The 18586-nt window shown below is 39.3% G+C and overlaps 1 protein-coding gene across 1 annotated transcript in view; it reads left to right on the top strand.

Moving 5' to 3' along the window:
* Positions 1–18586, top strand: part of LOC117989253 (GATOR1 complex protein NPRL2-like) — a 41069-nt gene that overhangs the window by 4044 nt on the left and 18439 nt on the right. Inside the window, exons 3-4 of the mRNA XM_034976602.2 lie at positions 252–378; positions 8877–9013. Coding sequence (XP_034832493.1) covers positions 252–378; positions 8877–9013 — 264 coding nt within the window. The remainder of the gene's footprint in view (positions 1–251; positions 379–8876; positions 9014–18586) is intronic.

The following is an 18586-nucleotide window of genomic DNA, read 5'->3' as shown; positions in this document are numbered from 1 at the left end:
ACGCGCCATATTTTACTTATTTTTACAAAAGAGTGATAGGGAATTTGGACAGAGTTAGATTACATTCTGGGGACGGATATAGGTTCATCATGGGGTATCAAAATCGGTTAAACGAACGGGCCGTGAAAAGCTAGCAGAGAGACAGAAAGATACACTTTAGAACTTATAATTTTAGTAGTATGGATGTTTTGTGTACGATCGAATTAGCCTCCTTTATCTGCTATAATCCATTGAGGTAACTCTTTTCCCAGTTATCAATGGAGCTGGAGACGGAGTGGCTGTCAAAGCAATCGCTGTCTGGTGACGCGAAGGACCTCAGCGGGCTGATGAGGCAGGTCATGCAGGACATCAACAGCAGACGAATGTGCACGCTTACAGGTAACATATCATTTTCTATAATTTTTTAGTGTTTACATACACTTCAAGGAAATTACTAAATAATTTTAAATACATATCAAAAATTGCGTAACCGGCAGGAATCGAACCTGCATCTTCTGGGTTCGCGCCCGATGCCTTGACCACTCGACCACGGTCTCGCTTACTGCCAGTGACGAAATTGGTGATATGTATGTTAACTCAGTACTGAAGCGACTATTTAATGGCATCTAGTAGCGACACTTTGCAGTTATCGAAACTACTTTCAAAGGCCCGTATCGGGCGCGAACCCAGAAGATCCAGGTTCGATTCCTGCCGGTTACGCAATTTTTGATATGTATTTAAAATTATTTAGTAATATCATTTTCACTTAGGCTGAGATATATAGAGCATACTAAAGTGTTATTTCTTGTACGATGCATGGTACGAAACCCTTCATATCGGACTGCGAGTCGACTTCCAACTTGCAATCGTACTTGAGCGATTAATTTATTCACTATTACTAAGCAGTGATAACACACAACGTTCAATCTTCGTACAGTTCCTTTTATTACAATTCCTAAGAAACTCTTCGAAAGAGAACCTGTCTAAGTTAAATACTTCAAAAGAATATTCAGCCAAAAACAGAAGCCACATTATATTCAAGGAAAGTGGTTTATTAGAAAATGTATTGAATGAATCGCTTTGAATTATTCCCAGTAGATTTTCTTCAATCGTCATTCTTTATACGCGATAAGCAATTCTCTCCGCTCAAATGAAATGAAAGTAAATAACTAACGTATCGTTGTTTACCGCGCTTTATTATTAGGGCTGTCACACTCGACTTCTTCTAATATATCCGGATACTAGCTTATGCTCGCGACTTCGTCCGCGTGTACTACATAAATTTCAAACCCCTATTTCACCCCCTTAGGGGTTGAATTTTCAAAAATCCTTTCTTAGCGGATGCCTACGTGATACGTCGTAATAGCTTTCTGCATGCCAAATTTCAGCCCGATCCGTCCAGTAGTTTGAGCTGTGCGTTGATAGATCAGTCAGTCAGTCAGTCACCTTTTCCTTTTATATATTAAGATTAATATTATAATGCGAAAGTGTGTCTGTCTGTCTGCCCAACAGTTTAACCGATTTTGATGAAATTTGGTACAGAGTTAGCTTACATCCCGGGGAAGGACATATATGCTAATTTTTATCACGAAAAATCAAAGAGTTCCCAAGGGATTATTAAAAAACCTAAATCCACGCGGATGAAGTCGCAGGCATCCTCTAGTTTTTAAATAAACTCAAATAGCATTAACGGCTCATAATATCGCTTACGTTCTAAGTAACTCCACGTAGGTATGATTCCGAACCACGCTGCACGTAGCAGCGCTGCCGCAACAGTGCTGTCACCAGCTGTCCCAGTCCTGTCGCGGCACTACTGGTCCCCATACAATCTCTATAAGCTTGTATGACATTACATTCCGAGCTATGCAGCAATGTAGCGGAACATTGCTTTTTCACTCTGGACTGGTTTCCGCACTGAAACATTTCCGACTGTCGTGCGTGCATTGCCCCTCCCCGCCGAAGTCTTCACTCGAGCCATCCAAGCTCGCTCCAGAAGCCGAGTAGACCGCCCAAGTTGCGGAGGGCTTCATAGAGTGAGGTTGGGGAACCCAAATGGCGCTCACGTTGTTCTGCCACGCCCGTTCTCTCTACTCACTCTAGGAGCACGTACGTCGGTGTTTCATCGACCTCCATGCAGGCCTTGTACAGAGGACTGTGGACACCTATAACGAAAAGGTGTTGTGGTAAACCTATTGATAATAGTGTTTATTAATTATCATACAATCATCACCAAGTTATTGTTATAACACAAGTTATATATTATGCGTACACTATTCTCAAATAATTACGCGTAAATTATTCACGCCTATAACTATTGTTTTCTAAACCAACTTATATTAATAACTATGATTGCCGTAATACCTGTGCCATAAGATTGAATATGCTTTGATTGAATAATTAAGAGTAAATTGCTCGGTTGCACAGTAACAACCTGCGCCGGCGCATATCATTTATATTGTAAATATTCATATGCAGTTTTCAGTTAATAAATACTTTTGCAGTATGGTATGACATCGAAATTCTGATAAGAAAATCCGATTCGAAATCCTTGATTTTTCACGCACCCGTCGCCCGCGTCCCATCCTCCGCCCCATCCACTGTGCCCTCTGCTAGGCAGAGGGACACGCGGAGAAACCTCCCCCTGCCAGGTCATTAGCCATGGCTTACAATATCCCCGAAGAGAGATTATTAGCCATGTTACCGGGGTGCACCGGCCCGAATACTGCTCTTCCCCTCGGATGTCCGATGCATCCAAAAGGGACCAGCAGCACCCAGGCACACTGGGAGGTTACCTGGCTGGCACCCTATTGCTGACAACCCTATATCAAACCTTGGAAGGCCTTAGTAACCGAAACGAGCAAACTTTAAAGTGCGTACGAAAACGAATTAGAATATTAGGAGTGATGATGCAATTTCCCGTCTGCTATAGCGGCCGCTAAGCGACACTAATAACCTTATTCTACTATCGATAGGGCTACGAGACGTAAAATTGAAAAGTCCTGCCAAAAATCCTAAATTAAAATTAAAATATAAAATCATTTTTTTTTTTACAATCAATCAATCAATGCCTTAAAAGTAAAGAACGGTAACAACTGCTTTAATCAGAAACTGTGTTACAGTTGTTGACGCCCACCTCCAAATTGAAAAATTACAAAAGAAAAAAAAGAACAACGTAAAAAATCAATGAATACTATGTTAGATTAAAATATTATGTGTTTTTCTGTGTATAAGATGTGTGAATGGATTATTTCAAAGTTACGATGTCTTCCGTGTCACTATGGGAAAGAAAAAAATATACAGCGTGTTTAAAAAATCATATAACATTGCAAATGTAAGTAGTAGGTATCAAATAGTTAGTGCCATAGATTCTTTCACTGTCTCTGCTACTTGGCAAACGTTCAAACTTCAAATGGTCCTTCGAGTTCGCAGCAGTTTTTTACGAGGTCATTTACACGAACAGCTGTTTGTTGTAACATTGGAGTTTAAAACAAATTCTTTAGGACCTCATACCTCCCACGGGTATCACGCTACGAGGCTCATTATTTTTTTGGTACATCTACACATCGGTCCTAATTTCAGCTTGCTAACGAGATGTCACGGTTATTATCAAAAACCTTGTATCTATTTATTTCAGGTAGGACAACTTGTACCACTTATGGTAATATTATAACAAGACTACCACCACTCGGAAAACAGATTCGATTGAGAAATTAAATATCTTTTACCCGAATACGGAAGCCTATGTGACTCTCTTGTTTTGCACTATCGGTACGACAATTATTGCACTTGATCTGTCGGTCCTTTTGGATTTCAATCCGCTCCCTGACCGTAGAGCTATTGAGGTTTTAAATTTAGCCACCGACAGAAAGTGTTTTGTTTGGTTTTAAAATGTCAGAAAATATTTCTTCACTGAATAGTCAAAAATTCTGACAACTCCAGCCGGAACCCTGACAAGTGCTTAAAAGTCCTGACATGTCCGGAAAGTTCCGACGTATAGTAGCCCTATGTATGAAACAAGTGCTAATTCGACCGCTCTTACATAGCCATAACTAAACGAGTTTCATACCAAGTTTGCTGTTTAATCTTAATGTTAATTCTATGTATTTGGTGTTTAGTGTTTAACTTGGTAACTGGTAAGACATAGATCATAAAATTTAATTTATAAAATATTATAATGTTATTATCTAAATAAATAAAAGGGAAAAGTGACTGACTGACTGACTGACTGACTGATCTATCAACGCACAGCTCAAACTACTGGACGGATCGGGCTGAAATTTAGCATGCAGATAGCTATTATGACGTAGGCATCCGCTAAGGGTTTTTAAAAATTCAAGCCCTAAGGGGGTGAAATAAGGGTTTGAAATTTATATATTCCACGCGGACGAAGTATAAGCTATTGTCACAGCCTCTAGTGTTCTATAAATTGATCGCGAATACTTCGAAATATTTTTTCATTTTGGATGTAGGTAGGTACATGGTGACTGACCTACCAAACAAAGCAAATAAATTCGGATGGGTGGGTACTTATAGTCCGCGACAGGTCGAGATTGCCATCGGGGTATGAGGCGGGGGGACGCCCCGCACACCCGCACGTCACCCGCGCTCGCCGTCACTAGGTTAGCGCAGGGGCTATGGGCTAGTCTATCGTCCGGAAAGAAACCAGTCCTCGAGTCGGGAGGCGCACCTTCGTGTTCCTGGTGCGCCTCAGACGGTGTGTAGGGATTTTATTGGTCCCCTGAGGTGGGTCCTTAGCAGGCGCCGCTGGCTGGGTTGCGTGAACGTGTTTGGCCCCGTAGCCCAGCCACCAGGCGATGCGTGGAACATCGTGGGGTTTTAGTCGGTAAGAGTCCGACATAACCTCCGTACCTCCCCGGGTGCGGTGGCATCCATGAGGATTTCCCCACGGAAAAAAAAAAAAAAGGGGCTATGGGCTGTCCCTCCCCGATTGCCATCTCGACGTACATAGTTAGTTCGAAAAACCGGTAGACGTTGGAGTAGCAAGGTGCGATCAAGATGAGTGGCGATCTCGCACCGGAACGCCCAGCGTTGGAAGATCCTATAGGTGGACAGATGACATCAAACGGGTCGCAAGATGCCGCTGGATTCAGGCGACGCAAGACCGTGGCGTGTAGGGCTTGAAAATCGAACCATTTTTCAGCTCCGCAGTCAGTTTTTGATGCTGAGCGTTTCAAGTCCGGAGTACCGGAGTTTCTAAGCTTCGTTAAAACATTTTAATGTGACTTAATGCATTTGAATTTTGAATGTTTCTTGCGCTTAAATAAAAGTTTAAGTCTGTTAAGCATGAAATAAAACGGATCAGTTAGAAAACTGAATAGGAAACTTTATTTTACCACCTGGTAAAACTATTATAGTAAGATTTTTCTAAGGGAAAAACCCTTCTCAGTCTGAGAGGAGACCCGTGCTCTGTAGTGAGCCGGCGTTGGGTTGATCATGATGATGACGATGATGTACTGTATATTATGTAAACGCTGAAAAGTTCGACTTTTTTCTAAAAATATCGAAACTCCGGTTATGTTAACAATAGGTAACTCCGGTTTCACAAACGAATCTATAATCTTTCGAAACTCCGGAGTTACACCAAAACCGGAATTCTGGAGTTCAAACTCTTAGCCTTAGTGCGTCGTCACGTCAAGTCCCTACAAGAAACCTATGTCCAGCAGTGGACGCCTATCGGTTGATAATGATGATGATGAAGAATATGTATGAGACAAGCGAGACACAGCAAATGTTTCAAACAATTTATCGTATCGTCTCGAACAACAAGCTGATTAGAATATTTGCAAAACTGTGGTGTAATGGTAGTTTATATCTTGTTACGGAGCTGCAAAAACCAGTGCGACTCTGATAACACCCTGTTATCGTAACAGAGCTGTCGAAAGTGTCTGTTATTATTCGCTCAGACGGACTGATAACAACTGTCTGTCTATCACATAGAGCAGAAACAAAGAGGAGTTGGCCTAAGCAACTGTGCACTGTGATTTTCAACTAGGTCCTGACGTCATCACTGTGGGCGGGGCCTTAGTTAGTATGCTGTCTGCGTTCGTCAGGTTCACATATATTGAGACTCGTATTATCGGTGTGTTTTCGCGTTTTTAAGAACAAAAGGATGAAGTGTTGTGTTTTATTGTGTCAAAGTTATTCAGACAGACGTTCTAATGCTATGAATGGTATCACATTTCATTTGTAAGTAATTTTATACGTAATTATTAAAAAAGTTCTAGATTATTGACATCTAGTGTGAGATAGCTGAACTATGTAGTGACATCAATATATCGATGTTAGGTCGCTAAGCGAGTAGTTTTGCTACTAACCCGCAGATGGAAAATTGAGACGTGGGCGGCGTTCCACAACCCCTCACCCCGCAAAATGTCACTCGATATTTCATAGGGAAATCTTAATACAACATCTCCTCTTTGTTTCTGCTCTATGGTCTATCAGTACCCAAATTATAAATGCGAAAGTGTGTTTGTTTGTTGGTTTATTGGTTTGTCCTTCAATCACGTCGCAACGGAGCAACGGATCGACGTGATTTTTTTGCATCGATATATGTAGTCAAAAACCTGGAGAGTGACAAAGACTACTTTTTATCCCGGGAAATAAATGAGATCCCACGGGATTTTTAAAAATCTAAATCCACACCGAACGAGGTCGTGGGCATCATCTAGTCATAAAATACTTATCACTATCACTAGGTAAGTATCTGTAGGCGCTAATCTCCGAAACTACGGTAGAATTTTCATCCGGTTTTCACGCAATGGATGGACTAATTTTGCGAGACGGTTTAGTTAGGTATACATATCCTACTACTAAAGTTTGTCCCTCAATCATGCCTCAATGGAACAACGGATCGACGTGATTTTTAACATGGATATAGTTAAAGACCTGGAGAGTGATATAGGCTACTTTTTGTCCTGAAAAATTAATAAGACCGCGTTGGGCGGAAATCGGACACTGCGTCCCTTCAGTCGGTCGTCGACCGATAAAAATCGGTCTCGGACATAAATCGGAGTATACTTTTAGCTCTTATCGTAATCGGGTTAGGATTTTCACTTTTTTTCCGTTCATTCTGTTACACAACATAATATTTTCAATTGCATCAACTATGATAGTCAGCACGATAGCAAATCCAGATAATAAAGATGATTGATTATGCAGATACATATTTTTTTATGATTATTCGCTCACATAGAATACGAACACAGTCGTAAACAAATACTTAGTAATAATATGATTGAATAAAATTAAGTCATTGAAAATATTATCACGTAGCCATCACGTAGCCTAACAGCACAAGGCTATCACACTAATATTATAAAGGCCAAAGTTTGTGTGTGTGTGTGTGTGTGTGTGTGTGTGTGTGTGTGAGTGTGTATGTATGTGTATGTTTGTTACTAATTCACGCAAAAACTACTGAAAGGATTTGGCTGAAATTTGGAATGAGCACAGATTATACTCTGGATTAACACATAGGCTACTTTTTATCCCGGAAAATCAAAGTGTTCCCACGGGATTTTGAAAACCTAAATCCACGCGGACGAAGACGCGGGCACCAGCTAGTTCGTAGATAAATATTATAGGTAGGTAAAAATGAAATACAGAAAATGTAACCTTTGTTATTCGAAGAACATCTGTTAGCTTTGGAAGTTAAGCCTGCCAAAGCCGGGAAAACAATAGCTTTATGTAAATTGAAATAAATAAACAGACAATTTTCGAACGATGTTTTCTCCTTAGTTGTTATGCGAGCGAAAATACATTAGACGAGATTTATTCAAGAATTTTGTATTTTTTGGGAAACGGGCTCAACACAGATTGGCCTTTTTTCTCGTGAGGAAAATCCATCATGGATACCACCGCCCACGGGGGAGCACAGTGGTTATGTCGGACTCCTACTGACTAAAAACTTCACGAAGTTCCATCCCACCGCTAACGACGGAGCACAAGGGACCGACAACGCCTCGTTACTCCGCCAGCGGATGTCCGCCGCAGCAGACTCACCACTGGAGCACTATACGTGCCCCCAAACACTGTTAGAAGCATGCCGGAACCACAGCACGCCAACCAACCCAAGGAGCGACGGACCGCCCCGTGTCCATCATCCACAGGTCCTCCCGAGGGCTATAGGGCAATTCCCTCTCCACACAGTTTGGCTTAGGCCAAATGGGTGACACGACTATCACCCATTTGGCCTAAGTCTTACTATTAATTACTTATCTGCTAATTGCTATACTTTTTGGGGTTCCGTACCCGTACGTTGGCAACGGGACCAAATTGTTAAGCCTCCGCTGTCCGTCCGTCTGTCTGTCAGCGGGCTGTATCTCATGAACAGTAACAGTAGTGAAGCGGTATACCAATTTTATCGTTAGTTAACGGTAAATGTGCGTTGAGCAAAGATGCTACTTTGTACAGTGTACATCACATGTACCTAGATAACGTTAATGGATATAAGTGTATTGTTATTTTTATCGTTACTTTTTATCGCTGACATAACGATACTTTGGTAACGTTACAAATAATACTGGTAGTTCTGTCCCTGCTGCCGACTTGGCTAAGACCTCGATATCTTAGTCTGGTATTATATCCAAGGTCCACCGGGCCATGCTGTAAGCTATCATAGTTTGAGATAGACAGATCCTTTGAAATGTTTTTTCTATTTTATTCCATCAACCTGTATGCGTCCAATGCTGAACATAGGCCTTTCCAAGAGCGCACCACCAAACACGCTGCTCTGCCCTCCTCACCCAGCGGACTATTATATATTATATATATTATATAGCGGGAGGTTATGTAGGACGGCTTCCAGTCGGAAGCCGTCCTACATAACGCTAATTTATATTTGGAATGTACAATGCAATAATTGTTGCCTTTGTCTACAGTGGGCACTACAACGACACATCTAACAGTGGTGCGGGTCAATAGCGATCCGGCGCCAGTGAAGGACCACCAGGTTCCCGTGTTCCTGTACAGCCGACAGTCCTTCGTCGCCGATCAGTGGGACTTAACTACCAATCAAGTAAGTCTGCGTGTCTCTATCTGTGTCGCATTCTTCGTTGCTGAGGGTCGTGAGTCCTTTTGTACTAAGTACGGGATTTCGAGTCTTTCCTTTTTTAACGATTAATATTTGCGAGGACGGTTTATCGTGCTATACCGATTTATCGGTATTTTGTAGCGTTACCAAGGTACCGTTATGTTAACGTTAAAAAGTAACGATAAAAATAACGATGCCACAATACATCTACATATTAACGTTATCTCGATAACATTATTATTACCGGTAAAAATAACAATACTTGAATACTTGTCCGGTAACATTATACATCTATCTTTAACTAATGATTTCAGTATAAAGTACAAAAGCTTGTAGCATCTTCGCTCGATGTGCATTTATCGCTAACTAAAGATAAAATAGGTATATGGTTTAGTTCAAAACAATAGCGCAATCAATGGATCTACGTCTGTGCCCATTTTATTCGTATTTATAGTTTGTACAGCTGTTAAATACCTAGGTACAATTTATTTAGTTGAAACTTGAAACATATGAATAAATAAACACTATCAAAGAAATGTTCTATATTGCAACAGAATCGCGTGTGATTTGTCTTTGGCTTAGGGCGGCTGTCTACTCGCAGTCTACGGCAAACAATTTGCCATTATTGTATTACTAGCTAATAATGCCCACCACTTCGTCCGTGTGCAATTTGGATTTTTAAAAATCCCGTGGGAACTCTTTGATTTTCCGGGATAAAAAGTAGCGTATGTCACTCTCCAGTTGCGACGTGATTGAAGGACAAAGCAACAAACACACACTTTCGCATTAAGGGTACTGATGTTTTGAATTAAAGCCTACAGAAAGAAAGAAAAGATAAAAAGCCTAGGTAACTACGCCTTTTTCAGGCTTTAGCACATATTTTATCGATGTTCCGCCCAGTTACCTGGTGGATTTCCGCGTCTGTAGACTTGAGTGACGATCGTCAAAAATGGAATGAATCTGTAGGCACGTTAAGGCGCATAGCAACAATTAATTCTGATCAAGCAGTAAACAATCACGCGAGGCGACCATTAAAATTCATGAGCGAGTGCGCGACGATAATTCGCACAGACTGCGTTCGCGTCCGCGGCCAAGCGTAAACTTCTCACTATTCCCCACGTAAACATAATTGTCCGCAAATTGCTAATGCGCGTGGCCGCGTGATGTCAGCACTTGACTGAAATGTCGAGCAACCAGTAGGTACCGTTGAGAAAACTGTCGGTAGAGTACGCGTATCGTGTTTTGAACAATTCCAAATTCACACAATTTGTTTCGTTTTTTTGTTCGTTATTGTTGTTAAGTTTTTTGTTAATTTGTTATAGCTTAACAACCCCCTCCCCTCTCTCCAACGTAAGATTAGATGAGATTTGACTTGGACGCCCCTAAGAAGAGTATGCGAATACTCTAAAATTAGGTTGTGCTCAGAATCAGTATCATTGTTTCCTTTTTGGGTTAAATATGAGTAGGAAAATAATTCTACATGTTCCATAAGTTTTTAGGTAGTTATTTAGGTAGATTTTAAGACAATTATTAAGGGTTGCTTAACGCACAACAGACGGAAGCGTTTAAGTGCGGAAACCAGCCAAGAGCGAAGAAGAAGGGTTGCTTAGATTTTTGCTGCATCGGAGTGGAGTTCGAAGTATTTTAAATGTATGTGTGTTTTAAATAAAAAATTGAAAAAACAGTGATGCGTTTTAAGTAAGGTACTTATCTCTGCAACTACGAAGACTAGAATGTCATGGTCTACTTACTTCATTATTCACTTTTTATCGCACGATTTGAATAACTAGTTAGTAGCTGCATGCCGTGCTCTTGAGAATGTGTAAAGCAGATAATTGAATTTAATTTAGCAGATAAAAGTTCTGCTAAATTAAATTCAATTATGCGCCACGCCTTCGCGTTTCTGTAGGAATTCAAACATCCGCACAAACAAAAATTAACAGACTTTATAAAAGAAGGTCTTCAATTTAAAAAATTGTCGGTGTAAAATTATCTCCAGCTACAATAATCTATTTGTTTAGTGCTTTAAAGATTTAAATAATTTAGTGTCTGCCGCATTCGACTAATTCTATATTGGATTCTGCTAATATTATAAAATGCAAAAGTGTGTTTATGTCCTTCAATCATATCGCAACAGATTATTGATATAATTGGGTATTTGACTCCAATTTTTTTATTACTTTATTATAAACTAGAAGAAAAATAATACGTAAACTGAAAAAACTAATTAAATCGATCAAATAACAAAAAAGTTATGCGCATTTAAATATTTCTGATTAGACAGAGATAGCGATATAGCAGTTTGACGTCACACCTACTAATGCCATAGTAGCTTCGTGCGGTTTCATACAAATTTTCGTTTTGCGAGAAAGGGATAGAATACTCTCCCAGTCCAAAATTAAAATGCCTGTAACTTTGTAAATCTTTGTTGGATTTAAATATTTTTTTTCAGCGTACGTCATTATTTTTATCCTAGTTTATGATAAAGTAATAATATTTATCAAATTCAAAAGTAGGCAAATATCCAATTAAGGAATTGGAGAGTGACATACTTATTTTTATCATGTTCATGAACACATTTTGTGAAATAATTCAAGGTTTTCGGATTTTTTCTTTTTCTTATCCTATAAGACCTACCTACCTTGACAGACGTCAAATACGACAGACGGACAGACAGATACACAACAAAGTGATCCTATGAGGGTTCCGTTTTACCTTTTGAGGTACGTAACCCTAAAAATATAATAAGAAAAAATGTAAAATGCACGTTAACTCTATAAATAGAATAGGTACCTAATGCTAGAAAGCTACGGGTAATTAAGTAGGCATCTCGACATAAGTAATAAACCTGAATATTTTGCAAATGATAAAAATTCAATAATAAATCAGCTAACAGAGATAAAAAATATCGTTCTAAAAGCTTTTGAATTCAGCCGGATTGGGGACACCGACCGCCTACAGAATTTAATAAATAATTCATGTTTGCTTTTCATATAAATTTTTAAATATCACTTTTTGCCTACCAATAGAAAGGTATCTTATTTCAATTACAATTTTTAGGGTTCCGTCGGTTCCAAAGAAAAAAGGAACCCTTATAGGATTAATTCAAACTAACAAAACAAACAAACACTACAAAAAATTCAAAAACGTGTGATTCAGTTATGGAACAGTTCAAATAACCATATGAGCTTAATATGACGTAGTTATTTGTAAATTACAGACAGACACTTCAATTTTACTTATTAGTCTAGATTAGTGTAGAAATACCAAACTACGTTTGTATGGATCGCGGTGCGAATAACCTCCTCTCAACACCGTCCTATTATAGGATAGTAACACGACCATAGTGGCTACTAGCAGATGCCCGCGACTTCGTACGCGTGGATTTAGGTTTTTTAAAATCTCGTGGGAACTCATTATGTTTCCGGGATAAAAAGTAGCCTATGTCCTTCCCCGAGATATAAGCTAACTCTGTACCAAATTTCATCAAAATCGGTTGAACGGTTGGGCCGTAAAAAGCTAGCAGACAGACAGACAGACACACTTTCGCATTTATAATATTAGTATGGAGTAAGTATGGATTAATGACACTATGTAAACTAGATTTTAGGTATGAAGTATGAACGCGGAGATAAAAAAAGTTCATTGACCCTATTCTGTCGCGATAAAATTGTATTTTCAGATCGTGCCAACATGCAGCAGAACACACACACTAGGTACACACAATGAGTTCATTATGACAATAAACAGGAATAATTTATTATAATTATAGAAACACATTATAGATGAATAACGCGACTTCGTCTGCATACCTATTACCTGCAAAGATTACCATCACAGACTATGTCCAAAGTTCAAAACTCAGCAACTCACAGATTTTTATTTTTTTACGTTTCTTTAAGGCGATATGCGTCCCAAAAGCGGTGTTGAGAAACATTTCGGATGTTCAAAGAATCAAGTTTTGGCCTCAAAAACTACAAATTTGTTTATTTATTTTCTAATATTATAAAAATTAAGGATATTCTTTATTGAATTACTAGAGCCAAAACACGATTGGCACAATTTGGCTCGATACAAAAAAAATCGCGAAGTTTCCCTATAAACATACACATTTTTTACACGACCATTAGGAGAAAAAGTTTTATTCGATTGATATAAAACCAATTTCATTAAAATTTCGTATTTGCGTTCACGTTTAATACACTATAAGGGATTACGGTATTATTTTATGGTAACGGAGCACATACAATTTTAATTATAAATATTTATAAAAAGCGTGCCACAAATTTGCGCTCGGGCGGCGGTACATGATGGTATTCTAGCGGTTAATTGGTCCGCCTGCTTTTCGAAAGGTTTAGGGCCCCGGGGGTCGATCCTGGGCACGCACTTCTAACTTTTTCGAATTATGAGCCTTAAGAAATTAAATATGCTTTAACGGTAGACTCGTTCGAATCGATGGGTTCGAATCCTGGCAGGGGTTTGGAATTTTATATGCTAAATTTCTGGTCTGGTCTGATGGAACGCTTCAGCCGTAGCTAGTTACCACCTTACCAGCAGCCTTTACTTCTCTAATCTGTGGGCAAAACCGTGCCGCCAATCGATTTAGCGTTCCGGTACTATGCCGTGTAGAAACCATAGGACCCTGGGTTTAATAAAAACTGCCATACCCCTTCCAGGTTAGCCCGCTCCCATCTTAAACTGCATCATCACTTACCACCTGGTGAGATTGCAGTCAAGTGCTAACTAGTACCTGAATAATAAAACAGACAGGCAACAAAGTGATCCTATAAGGATTCCATTTTTCCTTTTGAGGTACGGAACCCTAAAATAGACTATGGTCAAACGCATTTCATTCTGAGAGAAGACCCGTGCTCAATAGTGAGCCGGCGATGGGTTGATCATGATGTTGATGACTTGGGATCGAGTATGGGATCAATTTAATAAAATCATAGCTCGGCCTAGGTGCTAAGTAGGTACCTCTCAATGAATAGGCCGATGTATAGAACGAGGTCACACGCCCAAATTTAACTTGACCAATTTCGTACCCAGTGGGGCACTCGTTCCTGATTAATGCTATCATCATCCTTTGTGTGTTTATTTATCAAATAGGTTTAGTTAGTTAGTTTTGTTTAATATGTCAGTCACAAAATTCAGAACTGGTATAGAAGTGTGCTTGTCGCTCCACTAATAACGGTATAGTATAGAGACGGCAGATACCGCCCACGGCGTTTTTTAGGCTTCCGTACCCAAAGGGTAAAATGGGAACCTATATGACTAAGACTCCGCTGTCCGTCCGTCTGTCTATCACCAGGCTGTATCCCATGAACCGTGATAGTTAGACTATTGAAATTCTGTTGCCGCTATAACAAAAAAGATTAAAAAACAGAATAAAATAAATATTTAAGGGGGCTACCATACAACAAACGTGATTTTATTTGCCGTTTTTATAGATAATGCTACGGAACCGTTCGTGCGCGAGTCCGACTCGCACTTAGCCGGTTTTATTTTTGATTTGTTAATTAATAAAAATAAAAAGGGAATCGCTGCAAAAAGTTGCGGTAGGCGATCTCCCTTAGAATTCTTTGGATGAAGGAAACTCGTTCACTCTGGTAGTCAGTACCCGTAGTATAAGATTTTACGTCACACCAAACGTTCCTAGAATTCGAGAGTCGAAACACTTCTGCGTTATAGAAAACTGGATCTTAAGTACCTTGTTTTAAAGCTCAAGTTTGTCTACACATCTACAGCCAGCGCTCCAAGCGGAAACGTTGCGAAATTAAAATCAGTGGCATTGAATTTTTGACTTCAATTCAAGGCTCTTTAGGTCCATTTTACTTTGATGTTATTGTGTTTCGATTCTCGAATTCTAGCAACGTTTGGTGAGACGTAAAATCGTATACTACGGGTACTGGTAACAAACACTGCCTAGATCGAGTTTTGTATCTCCAGGTCTTTATCTATATTCTATACCCATGCAAAAATCACGTCAATCTGTTGCACCATTGTAACGTGATTGAAGGACAAACCAACAAAAAACACGCTTTCGCATTTGTAATAAGGGTACTGATTTAAAAGATTACAAAGTATTAATACTTACTCAATACAGTAAAAGTGCGTTGATGTATTATTGGTTCTTTCTCAGCAAGTAGGTGGGCCGACTGACCGGTTGAACGACCACCGTCGAGCGATCGTTTTGTTCCTATAGTTTTATTTTTGACCCGTTCCAGATTCTTGAAGGTCTTGAATGTTTCACCATCAAGAGAGGATCTCTCCGTCAGATGTCCCAGATTCCACGCCTGGTTTGTCTTGGCATGATATCAGTAATGCCCAGGGCTTAGTGCTTTATTTGTAGGGTAGAATATAATATTCGTTTTTAGCAAGAAAACTCAGCGGTGAAGGAAAACATCGTGAGGAAACTTGCATGCCTGAGAGTTCGCCATAATGTTCTCAAAGGTGTGTGAAGTCTACCAATCCGCACATGGCCAGCGTGGTAGACAAACTCTTCTCACTCTGAGAGGAAACCCGTGCTCTGCAGTGAACCGGCTATGGGTTGATCATGATGAGTGACATCGAAGCCTTGACGTTTTGTTAGAAGTTCCCTAACTATCCTTAACTGTGACATGACAAAAATATCATGTAGTTATCTTGTGTAGGATAAAGAAAGAAAGAAAGAAGGAAGGAAGGAAGTTTTTTTATTTGTTTCCTAAGTTGTGCCACACATCACATCTTATGACTATTAAATGAGAACTCTATTATCCTATCTTACATAAAAAATAATAGTTTTGTATCCTATAATCTGTGAGCAGGTCCTCATATGTCGGTAAGGCATGGAATTATTCATCAAAACAAACCGGTCCATTTCTGTCACTCAGCAAATTATCATTGTAAATAGTCTGCCTACGTACGTAACTGCTACAATAAATTGATAAGATTGTGAGTTTTAGAGTTCCGTAGTGTAAAACAAGGAACACTTTTCCTTCGTCCAGTCCACCTGTCCATCTGTCCGTCCTCCGTCTATACTTCTGTGTGTCACAGACTTTTTAAAATTCTGTATATATAAAAGCCCTGACTGACTGACTTATATATCAACACACAGCCTAAACCGCTGGTCCTAGAGACATATTTCTCCTTCCGGTACATGGTCTCCATTCTAGTTATCATCTGTGGTCCTACAGCCCTGTCTATCTCCATTTTGACCTGTAGGGCGATTGCCTAAAACCTGCATCAATCATTATTACTCTCAATTGTGATTGGCTGAATTTGTGCGATTCTTGTTGCAACAATGCATTGTAGCCAATAGTGAGCGAGCATCAACCAATCAGAGGTGATTGCGATCGCACTTGCACTTTCAAAACAATCTCAGTTTCCTCGTTCACCTACTGTCCTTATTTTTAACCGACTTCAAAAAAAGGAGGAGGTTCTCAATTCGTCGGAATCTTTTTTTTTTTTTTTTTTTATGTATGTTCCCCGATTACTCAAAAACGCCTGGACCGATTTTGAAAATTCTTTTTTTGTTTGAAAGGGTATACTTCAAAGTTGGTCCCATTTCAATTTGGTGAAGATCTGATGAACATCTTCGAAGATAGATACTGGAACTCCTCAACAGATAAGAGTAAATTGCTCGCGATCAGTGTAATAGCTTAGTAAACAGTAGATTTTTAACCAGTCATAGCATAATTCCATGGGGCCACTAAAAATTGTGAAATAAAATTTTTTTACAAAAAAAATAAAAACCGACTTCGTTACATAAACACTAAAAATTGAAAAATAATTTAATTTATTACCGAATATATTATGTATACAAGAGTTAATATAGTTCCATAATAATATTTTTTGGGGTCGGTGCCAATGAGGTGCCATTGTGGAGTCCCATAAAAATATGAAGTCTAGACGATTCGCGCAGCTAAAGCTAATTGGCACCGGCACCAAAAAGTATTATTATGGAACTATATTAACTCTTGTATACATAATATATTCGGTAATAAATTAAATTATTTTTCAATTTTTAGTGTTTATGTAACGAAGTCGGTTTTTATTTTTTTTGTAAAAAAATTTTTATTTGAAGTGAGTGCAACCCGATTCGAATCAAACGGAATCTAGTTGATCGTGAGATGTTATGCTTTGTAAATAAAAATACCACAAATGCGTCACTCCACTCCATGCTTGTCTTATCTGAATTTAAAATTAAAATGATCTCAGAATCGTAAATAACTGTTTTGTTAAAAAATATTACGCCATTTTTTATCTCGGAAGGTTTGCCTTTGGCTACAATATCCGCCTCCGTCCTTTAGACCTATTGCGTGCTATTGCGTATCAGCGAATATTATTTCAAGTTCAAAATTTATTGACTTCATGCAGGACCACCTGTTGACAACTATTGAAGACTCATTGGCGACGAAGCCTGGTTATATCTAAGTTCCAATTTACGAAGCTCGACGCACCTGACTGTCAGTACGGCATTCCGAACCAGTGGTAAATTATTCTGACGATTCAAAAGCAAAGATAAACACAAAAGTTTCTTTAAGTAAAAATTATTCTATTCTTCGGAGAGTGTGCTAAGGAACTATTTGATTTCGTTCCCCCTTCGCCATTTTACTACCAGATCGAGAACCATCGTAAAGGCACACGAGTAGATAAAAGTCTGCACCCCTACATAGTCGAAATCCCACGGACTCGTACGAAGTAATTCGCTTCCTAATACGCACTGTTAAATAGCCTCCAAAAAGCTTGGGGTGCTCAACAGAGCAAAGCAGTACTTCTCGCCCGAGCACCGGCTCCTTCTCTTTAATCAATCTTAAGCGACTCTGAGTACGGCTGTTAAACATTAAAACCAATATTCGATAACTGATGGGGCCTTGAATTAGGTATTAGACCTTCGTGATTATTGACTACGCTTACAACATTTCTAGTGATATAAGTAGATCAAAGTAGGTAGTTTATTTACATTTACTCACAAAAACATTTTAGCGGTCTACGCCATTATTTATATTAAATACTAGCTCATGCTCGCGACTTCGTCCGCGTGGACTACACAAATTTCCAACCTCTATTTCACCCCCTTAAGGGTTGAATTTTCAAAAATCCTTTCTTAGCGGATGCCTACGTCATAGTATCTGCATGCTAAATTTCAGCTCGATCCGTGCAGTAGTTTGAGCTGTGTGTTGATAGATCAGTTAGTCAGTCAACTTTTCCTTTTATATAATATTTAGATTATTAAATATTATTCTGTTGCCTACTATTTCTGGTATGTGCTGGAATTACGACATTGCATCGGAAGGCGCAGCGTTGGAAGCCCCCCTCCCCCCCCCATTAGGTGGACGGACGACATCAGACGAGTCGCAGGGAGCCGCTGGATTCAGGCGGCGCAATACCGTGGCGTGTGGAAGTCCCTACGAGAGACATATGTCCAGCAGTGGACGTCTATCGGTTGATGATTATGATGATGATGATGATGATGACTGTAGCCGGGATTCAAGCTATTAATATATGTATTTATGTTTTCTAAATATTATGTAGTTACTATTACTATTTTAAAATTCAATGATAATTTACTTATTT

This window comes from Maniola hyperantus, chromosome 15 (assembly GCF_902806685.2).
Source record: "Maniola hyperantus chromosome 15, iAphHyp1.2, whole genome shotgun sequence".
Taxonomy (NCBI): Eukaryota; Metazoa; Arthropoda; class Insecta; order Lepidoptera; family Nymphalidae; genus Maniola; species Maniola hyperantus.
This window is presented reverse-complemented; position numbering and strand designations above follow the sequence as displayed.